General features: G+C 34.6%; 1 protein-coding gene and 1 pseudogene across 1 annotated transcript; both read left to right on the forward strand.

Annotated features, from left to right (window-relative positions):
• Positions 1-1,803: 1,803 nt before the first annotated feature.
• LOC130862938 (olfactory receptor 8H1-like) lies at positions 1,804-2,763 on the forward strand. Its single transcript, XM_057752787.1, has one exon. The coding sequence runs from the start codon at positions 1,804-1,806 to the stop codon at positions 2,761-2,763; it is 960 nt and encodes a 319-aa protein (XP_057608770.1).
• An 8,431-nt stretch (positions 2,764-11,194) lies between these two features.
• On the forward strand, positions 11,195-12,521 carry LOC130862947 (olfactory receptor 8H1-like; annotated as a pseudogene).
• Positions 12,522-14,968: the final 2,447 nt, after the last annotated feature.

Consider the following 14,968-nt stretch of genomic DNA (forward strand, 5'->3'; position numbering starts at 1 on the left):
TATTTTTAATTTGAAAATGCTTACTTTGACAATAAGACTGTGATTATAGAATTTTAAATTGAAGAAGTGATTCTGCTGGACATAAAAATGTTAGGTAAAAACAATAGAATATGTCTCCATATATTCACTGATAAGTGTAGTTCTCTCTTCTTATCAAGGAACTTCCCTTTGTAGTAGAAAAAAAATACCATAGCAAAAACTACAATAAAATAATTGCACAGTTGAGGAGCCCTAACATTTTTTTCATTTAGTCAAAGATATGTATTATTATCTAAAGTTTTGGAGTTAGTAGACTCAGATGAGAAAGAACATGAAGGATTGGTCTTTGAGGGTCTCTGTTGCCTTTCTCAACATGATCTTTTCTAGTTCCTGACATTTACCTGCAAAGTTTATGACTTCATTTTCTTATAGATGAATTGTAGCCCATTGTGAATATGTATCACACTTTTATTATCCACTGCCAGTTGAAGAACATTTTTTAATTTTTATTGTATTTATAGATATATAAATAAATGTAGTATATCAGAAAAATAACATGGCTTTATGTTCTTCTTTGTGGGCTCTCAGGGAAAAAGAAAAACTTTTCTAAATTAGTCCTTGACCTCAGTCCTTGAATCTTTGCCAAGAAATCTGTCTTAGAAATTTCCTCCTGAGAATGACCACATTATATGATGCTCATAACACTATATGAGTTGGCCTGGACTTAAGAATTAGAGACAAAAGGCATATACTCTGCTGCTCAGATTCATAATTCTTCATGAAATAAATTTGGGCCATAACTTCCAATAAAGCTTGATTTGGGCGAAGACCTGAGGAAAATATCAAGAATAACCTAATTTACTTCTGATGTTCTAAAAATTAGTTTACAAAAAAATGGAAAAAATAGTCAAAGGGAAAACAAAAGCTCTAAGACTAATATATTCGAATCCTTAAATAAATTTTCTCTTTCATTTTTGAGAAAATTTGGGAATTGAATATTTCCAGTCAAATGCTATTGGAAGTATTTTGACTCCATTTTTTTCTATCAAGGTTGGTACTCAGAGTAAGTATTTTTAAAACTGTAAAAACTTAAAGTAATTAAAATAAAGATTATACTAAAAATATATGTATACATGCCATTTTGTGCTTTCAAAGGTAACATCAGGATGTGTCAAACAGAATAAGTGGAAGGAGAGACCCCAGATATGATTCATACTTCATAAATAATTTTATTTTAAAACTGTTTTGAATATTCAAAACTTACTCCATTTTTGATAATTATTTTTATAAATGCAGGCTATTAAAATTCTGTAAAAGTCAATTAGACTTAAATGATATTAGAAAAAGCAGGAAATGTTGTATCAAAGTTGATTTCTATCTTTGTTCACTAAATGTGTGACATTTCATTTAGACTTAACTGGAAAAAGATTATGACTAACATCTTTGATATCTTACATTTTTACAATGATCCAAAACTCTAAATGAATTCTTACTCTGTTCACATAAATTAACTGAATTTTTTGCCTCTTATATGTCTATAAAATAAGGGGATAATTATTATCACATACATGATAACATTTCCTGTGTATTAAATTCATTAAAAGATATTATTTAAACTAGTATCAAGTTTTTTTAATTATAGCACATTTTATTACAGATGATAACATTATCAAATGCCACCTTGTACTTATAATTGGTAATTGAATTATTTGCTGTTATATGCTATAGGTATAAAAACTACAATAGCGAAATGCACAAGAATCTCTATGCCATCCTAAAACCAATACATTATCTTTGATTTTTTATCATTTAGGGATATTCACTATGAACACTTGGAATCACACAAATAAACCTGAATTCATCCTCTTGGGACTGACAGATTCCAAAGAGATCCAGTTAGTCCTCTCTATGCTATTTCTCCTGATATACATGGTCACTGTGCTAGGGAACACAGGCATGATGTTGATTATTTGTGTTGATAGCCAGCTTCACACCTCAATGTATTTCTTCCTCATACATTTGTCATTCCTTGACCTCAGTTACTCGACTGCCATCACACCTAAAACCTTAGAGAACCTGATGACTTTGAACAAGAGCATTTCCTTTATAGGATGCTTCACCCAATTATACTTTTTCATCCTCTTGGCAGCAACTGAATGTCTTCTGCTTTGCTCAATGGCCTATGACCGCTACATAGCTATCTGCAAACCTTTACATTATCCTATCATTATGTCTTCACGATGTTGTCTTATCTTACTCACTGGATCCTACATGATTGGAACTGTGGATTCCTCTGTTGGTGTGCTTGCCATGATTACACTACATTTCTGCAAGTCCAACGTCATCTATCATTTTTATTGTGATACATCTCCACTTTTATCTCTGTCCTGCAGTGACACAAATGGAGTTGAAATAATTATATTCATTTTTGCAGGTTCCACCATTCTGGGTTCCCTTATCACAATATCTGTATCCTATGTGTTAATTCTTTCTACTATTTTGAAGATCAATTGCACTTCAGGAAAGCAAAAAGCCTTTTCCACTTGTGCCTCTCACCTCCTTGGAGTCACTCTCTTTTACAGTTCTCTGATCTTTACTTATTTAAAACCAAGTAAGTCCTACTCCCTGGGAAAGGATCAAGTAGCTTCTGTGTTTTACACCATTGTGATCCCCATGTTGAACCCACTCACTTATAGTCTCAGAAACAAAGAAGTAAAAGGTGCTGTTGTTAGATTAGTGAAGAAGAGACAAGGATTCAAGAAGTTGAATGAGGGTAAGCATTGAGTCACATTGTTTCCTACTATCTTGTTCTCCACATTAGCTTTTGAGACAGGTTGATTTATTGAAGCCAGTACTCACCTGTGGGACCTAAACTCACATCCTTATGCTTGTGTTGGAGGAATTTACCATCTGTGTGATCCTCCAGTTTCACATTCAAAAAAGATGATACACTAAGACATATATTTAACAATGAATTTCTATTTTCATGAATTATGTAGTCTTTACTAGACATAGAATTAAAAATTTCTTCATGTAAAATCTCCTAATATGTATGCAATACCCCTAATTTCAGAAGCTATTCCACGTACTGACTGTATACTATGAAAGGAGTTCATGATTTATTTATCTTCTGCTATCTGTGCTTTCTAGAATCTTTTTTTACATTACAATTAGCTTAATTTTGTTATTAGAAGTAGTGATTTGCAAACATTTGTAGGTTATGCATTTACTGGTTTTTGTCATTTCTGACCTGAGTCTGTCATATAACATTTCAGGTTTTATCACCTTTTTCTTATTTTCCATTCATTTAACTTGTGGTCTTACCTTTCTTTCATGTATTTTTGTTTCTATAATTACAAAACTTCTAGTGCCTGTGTTTTCCACACTGGTGAACAGTATCTGTAGCATTATAGATAACACTGAGACACATGCATTGATTCATATAGAAAATCAGAAATCACAATGCATAAGCAAAAGACCAGTAAGGTAAAAAACAAAAATGCCCAGATTAAACACCGTGATACAAAATACCCCTAAAGATATAGTTGAGTTTACTTTGTGTTTTTCATCTTTTGGTGGACATGGGACAGGCTTGTAAGTGTGGTTTGATGCCAATCCAAACTCTGTTAAAGAGATTTAATTTTCCTTTGAAGATAGTGTTTTTGCCAGTTGGAGATAGCTTCTCATTTAAGAATGAAATTTGTGCCCATTTATCATCTGAGATCTGGGACCCTACCTGAATTAGACATTTGCAGGCCATGTGTTTGCTGCCACAATCTCTATGAGTTCATATGTACATCAGTTCTGTTGAGTCTGGAAGTCTGTTTTGTTCTTGATGTCTTACATTTCCATTGGCTCTTAAAATCTTTATGTTTCTATTTCCATATAATTCTCTGAACTCTGACATGATGGGATCTGTAGAGGTATCAGGGATTAATCTTACTTATTATGCTTATATTCTTAATCCTCTAATTAATATAGGAGTAAGTTGGAGAGACATTGCTATTCTTGTGGTGGTCAAAGAATATTCTTCTCTACAGGGTCCTTAGGACTATTTTGTTCCAACTTAACTTGCAGAGAAGGGTAGGGAAATTATAAATTATACTGTGGGAATAAAAGGAATCCCTCTTTGTATTGGTAATGAAAATCATTGTTTAAATATAATGTCTGAAATTTTATTTTATATATAATTAATGATAGGACCACCAAGAATTCTTATAGAAAATTTGCTATGTTTAGTGCATTTAGATTTGAGGAACAAAAACTTAATGCCATTACTTCCATAAATTTACATCTTGTAAATTGTGGCTACTAACAAGGAATGTGATACATAGGCAGCAACGTATAGTTAAAAATCTTCAGGTGCCTGTTAATATATCCCAAGGAAAATTCATTGATTGAAACACTATGACTCCACACAAGAACTATATTCTTACTTAGTATTGTTATATCAATGATCCAATTCAAATAAAACTACGGAATTTGTCTCCCCTTTTATTAGAAACTTTTTAGTGGCATGAACTTGGAATATCTAGCCCTGTGTTGCAATTTGGTAAACCATTCAGACTAATTTGTGGAAACTGGCAAGTGTTTTCCACTCACAGCAAGGAACAGAAATTTAAACTTTGATTATGACAAATCTCATTTTTCATTCAATTTAGATACGATTTACTCCTTTGTGGCTTGTATACAATGACCTTATTTGTTACTGAAAGACTTTTGCAATGGTACTCTAATAATTATAGCATCACTTGTGTATGTTGTACACTTCATACTTGTGTTGATGCTAGTGTTTGTTTAGAGGTGAAATTTAAAAATCTATTTTCTCAGAGCAACACCAGCAGTCTGGATACCTATAAAGTGGTTATGACCATGTCAAGACTCATCTGCTTGATGCTAGTGCAGGAGTTGCTGAAAGAATATTAAGAAAAACTCAATGGATTGATAATTGCTGTGGTCCTGAGAATCATTTTATTAATTGCTACTACTACCCCAGCTGGAGCTGTTCTTCGGAAAGAAATGCAAACTGGTGAATTTATTAAAGAGTAGCATATATTTTCTCCTGAACTTTGAACTCAACAAAATAAGATTGATAGAAAATAGTGGTTGAGAGAGCCTGATATAATAGGGATGGATGTTGTAGAATACCTTGCAGATATTGTAGCTTTATTTAATCCCATGAATTTTTTTGATAAGTTCCTTGTTCTTGTGGGTTTTATAAATCTCTTTGTTAGGAAAGCTTTATTGGCTTTGAAATACATATTGATTTATTTTCATGAAGCTGTTCTACAACTAGACAAAAGGCCATATTTACTGTATGACTTCATAGTCTTGGACATAAATGATATCCCTAAAAATCTCTTAAACAAAAAGAGGGACAATGTAGTGATATGTAAAATAAAGAGTTTGTGTCGGACTTTGAGTGTAATTTGTAGTTAAGTCTTTGGGATTGATTTGAGTGAAATATTTCAGAAAAGCCTGTGCTATGTTGAATTAATAAGTAGAGGCTGAGAAATTGTTTCCAGAATGCTTAAACTTTGAAGAAATGTCTTTCTGGAGCATATGCACTTGGTATTGTTAATGTTTACAGCTGCGCTGACCTTGGTTCTAAGACACCCCTGCAAACCTAGAGCTCTTATGTTTGATTATAGTTGGGTGAAATCAAAAGGGAATGAGGTTTTCAAAAAACAAAAAGGGAATGAGGTTTTGTGAACTATCTGCTCTTATAGGCAGCAAGAGCAAAATGTCTTTGGTAACTGGAATTTTTCCCAACCCAAATTAACCTTGTATATGTTTTAATAAAGTAACAGAAATGATCTTGTTGGGTGTCAATCTTTTCCAAGAAGTCTAAATCTCTCTGCTTCTTTGGAAAATGAAGGTTTCATGGTGATCTTCTGTCTCTACTGTGGCACCTTATGGTGAAATCAAATTATAGGATTCAGTGAAGGAATCATCCTATTTAGAATTAAGAATTTTTTTTCTCTGTAAATTTTTCAGTTTGGGGTCTCTAAATTTGTTCCCATTTGCTCTATGAGGAAGATTCTCTGATGAATTTGTAAGACATTAATATTTGGGTACAGGAGAATTAATTAGGAGTCACCTTTATTGCTCTCTTCCTCAGAACAATAGTATTTGGTGTTCTCCTAAGTCCCTGTCCTATTAAGTGTCAAGAACTTTGCCATTGGAGCCAAGCCATGGATGGGTTTCCTCTCATGGAGTAGCCCTTAAATCCAATCAGACAGTGGATGGTTCTTCCTGCAACTTTGATGCTACTATGGCACTGTGAGTCACCATTGCAGATAGAAGGGTTTGCAGCTCAGGTGGTGTTTGCCATTCTTCTCTGGTAGCATGCATAGTACATTCAAGTACAATAAACAATAGATAGTAGGTGTGAAGTCTCTAGCTAGACACTAGCTCGACTCCATTGTTGCGATTAGATACGGGGGTGTTTTCTCAGCAACAGAGCCTTGCTGTCAGTTTGTGGAGAGCAACCAATAGTCTTGGCAATAGCTGAGTGATTTTGAAGTTTCCATGTGGCCACTTAGGTCAAAGACTTAATTAGACACAGTTCATTTTTGTTACTGGATGTTTTACTTGTTGGTGAATTATATTTAACTTGGGATTTCTTCCTTCTGTCTGTTATTTGACGATTCCATTCATGTGTGTATATGTGTTAAGGAGCTTCTACTCTAGAAGGGTTCTAAATACCTCTGTAAATCTCTTAGTTCAGGCATCTCTCCCTGTGTTCTCTCACTCATCCCCTCCTCCCTCATCTTCTCTGTTTATTCATCCCATTCCAAATACCCATCCACGTGCACCCATCATTTGGCTACTTCTCCTCTTGAAGCTCATTACTAAGGTTCAGCTAAGTATTAACATTCAGCAATAAAATGCGCCCTTTGGCAATTCCAATTAAACCCCTCATTCCAACACATCGGTTCACATTTTACCTTTATACACCAGTTGCCCATGGGACATGTCTGTCTCCTCCTCTATCCTTAGATAGTTCTTTGATAATTTTGCCTCTCTTCCCACAAAAATATTCCTGCACCCTTTTTGTTGTTGTTATTCCCTTCCCCTTCTCTTTCCTTCTTATCTTCTGTCTCCTGCGTTTGTTCCTTATCCCTGCCCTGGGTTACGCTGGGGCAGAAAAACCTTTGTTCTGAGAACTTGGCAGCTGAGAAATAGAAAAACAAACAAACAAAAAGTCCTAATTAATTACAATTTTATTTGTCGAGCTCAGTCATTTATTTCTTGATAAGTTTGGCTTTGTCTTTTTATTTCTTCGTTGTTATTTATTCTCTGAGAATTTCATATAACATATTTTATCATTCTAATTTTTCTAAAACTCCCCCCCCCAGAGCTGACCTTTTCCTACTCACCAAACTTGATGTTCTTCTTGTTTCTTAAAACAAAACAAATAAAAATAAAATATCCAAAAAGCTGTTCACAAATTACACTTACTGAGAGAAAGAAGACAAGTTTTCTTAAGTGGAATGAGACTAAATGAATCCAACACACTACATGCCACATGATAAAGAGTAGATTTAATTTGTGTTTTGATACAGAGTCCCTTTAGGTAAGGGTGGTCCCACCTGTGTTGCCAACATGACCTTGGAATTTTGATATTAATTCCTTCATCTCCCAAATGCTGGGTTTGCAGGCTTCTGTAATCATATACAGTTGTTCACACTAAGTCTCGATAAGCTTATTGAAACTTTGTTATATCTGGCGATTTTTTTAACCATTCTGTGAACTTAAATTGATTTTCCCTGAGAATAAATTTGGACTCTGCTTTATAACTTATTAACAAAAGATATAAATCTTCTGTTTACATGTAGAGTAACTCCCCAATCTTTAATAATTGAAAATCAGTAAAACATGATATCTTCACCCCAAACTCATCTATTAAATGTGTCATGCCATGTGAGTTTGAAGGTAGAAAGTCTTGTAATTTCTCTCTAAAGGTTAGTCCAAATATTTATTGGATATTTTTCTTTTTATTCCTCTATTGATTATTGTCTTATGGAAATAATTGAAAATATTGTTTCTTTTATTAATAAAATCTTCCTTCCTTGGTATATTTGAAGGGATATCTGATGACAGACATCCCTCTTTTGTGATTCATTTCTATTTCACAGAAGTTATTATCAGTATTATTTGTATGTTTTATGTTTACTGTTTTATTTTATTTTAGTGTGATTAAGTAAGTAACCATAATTGTTCTTCAGGCTCAGTGCAGCATCTCACTAGCTGTGTTAGGAGGGCCTCTTATACTGATGAGTCTGCTTCAGACAGAGAATAAGTAACATGATCACTATTAAACTACCAGTTACAAAATGCCTCATATTTTAATTCTAGCATATTGACATTGGTCCTAATCACAGTTATATCATGTAGCTTTTGCGCATATGATCATCTGGCAGTCTACAAATTCATTTCTGGTTTACATGAAATAAAACATCAAATAAATATTAAAAACGGCACACATTGAGAAGTCTATGTTAATATCAAATATTCTCCGATGTGCTGGCAAGAGGTAGTGTGAATTTCACAGTAACATCTTAGATGTGTCAAATATAAATAGACAATACTTTCTTACACACAGAAAGTAAGCTTCATGAAGGAAAGGGAAAGGTCTAAAACAGCTTTATTTAGGAGATGGGATGGATACTAGGAAATAACATTCAGAGGACAACAAAGAAGCCCAGAATGAGACTGGCTCCAAAAAGTCAAAAATGTCCTTGGATGTAGCCCACAGGTTTGTTTATCCTCATTTCTCCTGAACTGTCCTAAGTGTGAGTCACAAAGAGTTGCACCTGATGCTATTGTTCTGCTGCTCTAGCTGTTGTCATTTGCATGGTCAAAGAGGGTCCATCCAATATCCTGTCAGTTTCACTCTGTTGGAAAACTAAATTTTTATACTAAAAAATGCCTCTCTTTTCTGCAGAAGTTTTCATTAAATACCTAATGCTCTAAATAGATAATGAATATTTACATCACGTATTTCTTGTGTGCTATGTCTAAAAATGTATCCTTTATGTAAATATCACAGGTATTAGAAATATGTATAATATTTTCTAATATCTGCCTGTTTGCAAGACCGATAGTGGCATTTCTTATTTCATTCCTGTTATCAGCAGTGCTTGTTTTCTCTTAATAGTCGTGACCTCAGACTAAGGGCTTAAATTAAGGTTTGGAACAATGATTCAGCAGATAAAAGTACTTGCTGGTTTTGCAACAAACCTGGCCTTGATTCTCAGCATGTACTTGTCTACTCACAACTGTACATAACTATATTTCCAAGGGATCTAACACCCTCTTCTATTCTTCTTGGGTACTGTAAACTCATGGTACATATAAACTCATGTAAGTACTCACACATAAAATAAAATAAATCGACTTCCTTCCCTGGGCTCCCAACGAGGCACCATAACCTGCAGACTTATGGGAGGCCAGGCTGGTCCTGGGCACCCCAGGTAAGAATATACCCACTGTATGCTAAACCACTTTAAGCCCCACCCATCAACACCAGACTGTATCTTCCCCTGGTTTCCATACAAGTCCCACAGCCCTAGCAGCTTTGTTCAGAGTAGACCTAAGGACTACAGGCAACATACTTCATACTGCCTGCTAACACTCTTAAAGACAACCCAATGAAATCTATTTAGCTTTATTAAAATCACACTTTAAATCAGTTTATTCTCATTTAAGAAAGTATATAACATGATCCCATACAAATTTAGTAAGTTTTTCACCACTATGTGTTTTTTTAATTGTTAGTAATTTTTAATTTTTGTGTCTCATCTGTCATGTTTAATGAAATGAAAATAAATATTAAGCAGGCTGTAGAAGTAAGGCATGCTGATATTATATTGTGTAGCTTATTGTTTTTAATGAACACAAATTATTTTTATAGAATCAATCTGATAAACTCCTATAACTGTGAACATCTCTCTCTTCTGAATTAATAAAAAATGAATGAATATGACCACTCTACATTGCAAATGTATCATTAGAGGGAAGAATTGCTTGCATTATTCACTGTGGAGCTACTAGAGAAAATGCAAACTTTGGCTCAATTACTCAATGAGCATTCTTTCTCAAAGGCATGCTAAACTTGCTTAAAAATTAGATTGGCCCCTGAGGACAACCATGGGCTACATGATGCTCAACACCCTTCTATAAATTTCTGTATGGTTATTGGGTAGAGAAAAAGGGCACAGACTGCTCTACTGAGGCTCATCAGAGATTCTAGCACTCATGTTATTCATAGTGTGAGTGTTCTAGTTCAACAAGACTGAATAAGACAGTTTGATTGACTTCCCTTACCCTTTAAAGAAAATGAATATTCAGATATTTGGAAAGCTCAAGAAAAAATTTGAAAGTTGTCAGAATTTTAGACATATCATAATGCAAGTTCTGTCTGTGGTTGTTTCTCAACAACTTGACTCACAGTAAGTATTGTGGCATTTATAAGAACTTAGAACTGTTAAAATAAAACAAGGTGTTTACTGTAACACTGTTTCAACACACTAAGATTGGGACTTTCACAAGGACTGTCAGGATTTCTGACAAAACATATACAGCTAATGATTTGATATTCTAAAAGTAAGCATCATATTTTGAAACTATACTTTCAACTTTGGATTTTGAACTGCTTGGGCAGATAATTTTTTCATAAATAGTCCTATGTCTCATTGCAGTCAAAAAACTTCTGGAAAAGGGATAATAGGAAGATTTATTAGTAATGAGAGATGATTCATGTTTTAAGAATATGAAGAGCAAATAACACCTTGAAATGGTTTTCTACCTTTGTTTATTATATAGTCAAGAGTTTAGTTTTCAAACTAAAAAACAAAGAACAAAGCAAGAATAACAAGCACGTCCTGTAGTCAGAATACATACAGATAATCAACAGGTTTCTGAACCAAATGCTCAGTAGTTATTTAATATTCTGAACTTTGTTCCTCATTGAAAATGGGATGAGTTTCATTGAAAACATAAAGAAGTCCATTATCTTTATTACATAATTAACAAATATTATGTTTATCTTTTTGACATTTCTTTTAAAAAGGAATATCATAAAAAGCTATATCATATTTGAAGCAACATAAATCAATTTTTTATGTTAAAACATACATAAAATATTTTATTGACAGTCATTCAACGTAAGTATCACTTTTAATTTCTGAACAGTTTACGGTAGCTCACAATGAATACCTGGAATTATACCCATAAGCCTGATTTCATCCTCATGGGGCTGACAGATTCCAAGCAGATCCAGCTGGTCATCTCTGTGATTTTTCTCCTGATATACCTGCTCACTGTGCTGGGGAACATAGGCATGATACTGATCATTCGTCTAGATGTCCAGCTTCACACTCCGATGTATTTTTTTCTCACCTACCTGTCATTCCTTAACCTCAGTTACTCAACTGCCATCACACCTAAAACCTTAGAGAACCTGCTGACTTCTACTAAGAATATTTCCTACGTGGGCTGCTTCACTCAAATGTACTTTTTCGTCCTTTTGGCCGCGACTGAGTGTTTCCTTCTGTCTTCCATGGCCTATGATTGGTACGTAGCTATCTGTAACCCTCTGCACTATTCAGTCGTTATGTTCAGCAGATTCTGCAGTACCCTTCTTGGTGAGTCATATGTGCTTGGAACTCTGGATGCCACTGTCAATATGTTATGTATGGCTACATTGGATTTCTGTAACTCTAATATCATCCAGGACTTCTTTTGTGATGCATCCCCACTTATAGCCCTGTCTTGCAGCAACACAAATGATATTGAATTCATTATATTCATTTTTGCGGGTTTCACACTACTTTTGTCCCTTATCACAATATCTGCATCTTACATGTCCATTCTTTCTACTATTTTGAAGATCAATACCACTTCAGGGAAACAAAAAGCCTTCTCAACTTGTGCCTCTCATATCCTGGCAGTCACCATGTTTTATAGTACCATTATCTTTACTCATTTAAAGTCAAATAAATCCTCCTTGGGAAAGGATCAAGTGGCTTCTGTGTTTTACACCATTGTAAGCCCCATGCTTACAATGTGTTTGCCATGATTACACTACATTTCTGCAAGTCCAACGTCATCTATCATTTTTATTGTGATACATCTCCACTTTTATCTCTGTCCTGCAGTGACACAAATGGAGTTGAAATAATTATATTCATTTTTGCAGGTTCCACCATTCTGGGTTCCCTTATCACAATATCTGTATCCTATGTGTCTATTCTTTCTACTATTTTGAAGATCAATTGCACTTCAGGAAAGCAAAAAGCCTTTTCCACTTGTGCCTCTCACCTCCTTGGAGTCACTCTCTTTTACAGTTCTCTGATCTTTACTTATTTAAAACCAAGTAAGTCCTACTCCCTGGGAAAGGATCAAGTAGCTTCTGTGTTTTACACCATTGTGATCCCCATGTTGAACCCACTCATTTATAGTCTCAGGAACAAAGAAGTAAAAGGTGCTTTTGTTAGATTAGTGAAGAAGAGCAAGGATCCAGGAAGTTAAGGTAATGTTGACAGTAAGCGGTCATTCACATTGCTTCCATCTGCATGTCAGCTTGGTGACTGACTTATGACAACTACAGTTAATTTTGTTCTTTCTATTTCTATGGGTCTTTCATACAAACATAGGTTGGTAATTCCCAGGAATGTGATTTTAGATTTCAGTTTCACTGGGTAAATTTTACGGAACAAATATTAAACATATATATATATATTTTCTTTAAGAAATAATAATTTGCAACTCGAGAAAATGTGTATGAAAATCTTAGAACTAAAATTTCATATGTATAGAACATTTAGATTAATATAATGGAAAGATATCTTGGCCAATTACTATAATTTCAGATATTACTCATTGTATCATATGAAATTTTCTATCTCTTCATTCTTGACAAGGAGTGAAATTTAGTATCCAATTTCTTTAGCAAAATAAGATAAACAGTAATTCAAAAATCATGTGATAAGTTGATGGAAGTAATGTACTTAAGGAACTAATAAAAATACTGTTTATTATTAATAAAAAATGATTTCTTGAAGAATATTCACTTGTGTGCTATTTACATTCAGAATATTTAATTCACAAACATGTAACTACCTTAAAATAATATATTCAAATGTTTCCAAATTTATGTTTTGTATAAGAATTTGAAGTAGTTGTTAAGTCATAAGAAAAGTATATTGTGCTGTAATGCATTACATGATAATTTTGAAAGCACTAAAAATTTGTCTTCATAAAGGAGAGAAGTAATTTATTGATGCTCAAAAGCATTTTCTTCTCAGTCAATAACTGTTTATCAGTGTAGTTGCAGGAACATATCAGCTGTGTAAGCCTCCAGTTTCACATTCAAAAAAGATGACACACTAAGACATACATTTTCTTCATTTAAAATCTCCTAATATGTATGCAATGCCCCTAATTTCAGAAGCTATTCCACGTACTGACTATTTTATACATAAGTACTATGAAAGGAGTTCATGATTTATTTATCTTCTGCTATCTGTGCTTTCTAGAATCTTTTTTACATTACAATTAGCTTAATTTTGTTATTAGAAGTGGTGATTTGCAAACATTTGTAGGTTACGCATTTACTGGTTTTGTCATTTCTGATCCTGAGTCTGTCATATAACATTTCAGATTTTATGGCCTTTTTCTTTTTTTTCCATTCACTTAACTTGTGGTTTTACCTTTCTTTCATGTATTTTTGTTGCTATAATTACAAACTTCTAGTGCCTGTGTTTGCCACACTGGTGAACAGTATCTGTAGCATTATAGATAACACTGAGACACATGCATTGATTCATATAGAAAATCAGAAATCACAATACATAAGCAAAAGACCAGAAAGGTAAAAAACAAAAATGCCCAGATTAAGCACCATGATACAAAATACCTCTAAAAATATAGTTGAGTTTACTTTATGTTTGTCATCTTTTGGTGGACAGCAGATTCTCATTAGAAGTCATTTTTAATTAATTATTTCTTTCAAAAACTGTCTTTTCTCATTTTACATCCCAATTTCAGTTCACACTTCCTCCCCTCCTCCGGCTCCCACCACCATCGCTTTCAAAACCCCCTATCCACTCCTCAAATTGGGTAAGGCTACCGATAGGAAGTCACCAAAGTCTAGCACATTGCTTTGATTCAGGACCAAGACCCTCCCCACAAAATCTCGGCTTAGAAAGGCATCCCTCCAAAGAGAATGGGTTCCAAAAAGTCAGTACAAGCTATAAGGATACATTCTGGTCTCGCTGCCAGTGGACCCACAATATGCCCAAGCCATACAGCTGTCACCCACAATTAGAGAGCTTAGGGGAAAGGAATGGTTGGCTATGAATGGAGATAGAGACAGAGACCCACATTGGATCACGGGACTGAGCTCCCAAAGTCCAAATGATGAACAGAAGGAGGAGAACATGAGCAAGGAAGTCAGGAACACAAGGGGTGCTCCAACCCACTGAGACAGTGGGGCTGATCTAATGGGAGCTCACCAAGGCCAGCTGGACTGGGACTGAAAAACATGGGATCAAACCGGACTCCCTGAACGTGGCTGACAAGGAGGGCTGACTGAGACGCCAAGGACAATGGCACTGGGTTTTGATCCTACTACATGTACTGGCTTTGTGGGAGCCTAGTCTGTTTGGATGTTCACCTTCCTAGACCTGGATGGAGTGGGGAGGACCTTGGACTTCCCACAGGGCAGGGAGCTCTGACTGATCTTTGGACTGGAGAGGAAGAGAGAGGGGAATAGGGGGAGGGGGAGGGAAATGGGAGGAGGAGAGGAGGCAGAAATTTTTCATAAAAAAATAAATTAATAATAATAAAAAAGCAGGAGAAATAATGAAAAAAGAATGATTGAATGATGCAGAGATTGAGATGATCAAGTGGAGAAAGAGCTTAAAGAGTTATATTTGCTTAACACTATGCTATCCATGAATCTTTCATTATTCAACAGTTT

This window comes from Chionomys nivalis, chromosome 2 (genome assembly GCF_950005125.1).
Source record: "Chionomys nivalis chromosome 2, mChiNiv1.1, whole genome shotgun sequence".
Lineage (NCBI taxonomy): Eukaryota > Metazoa > Chordata > Mammalia > Rodentia > Cricetidae > Chionomys > Chionomys nivalis.

Coding starts and splice junctions, on each gene's coding strand:
- LOC130862938 (XM_057752787.1), top strand. CDS start 1,804: ATGAACACTTGGAATCACACAAATAAACCTGAATTCATCCTCTTGGGA.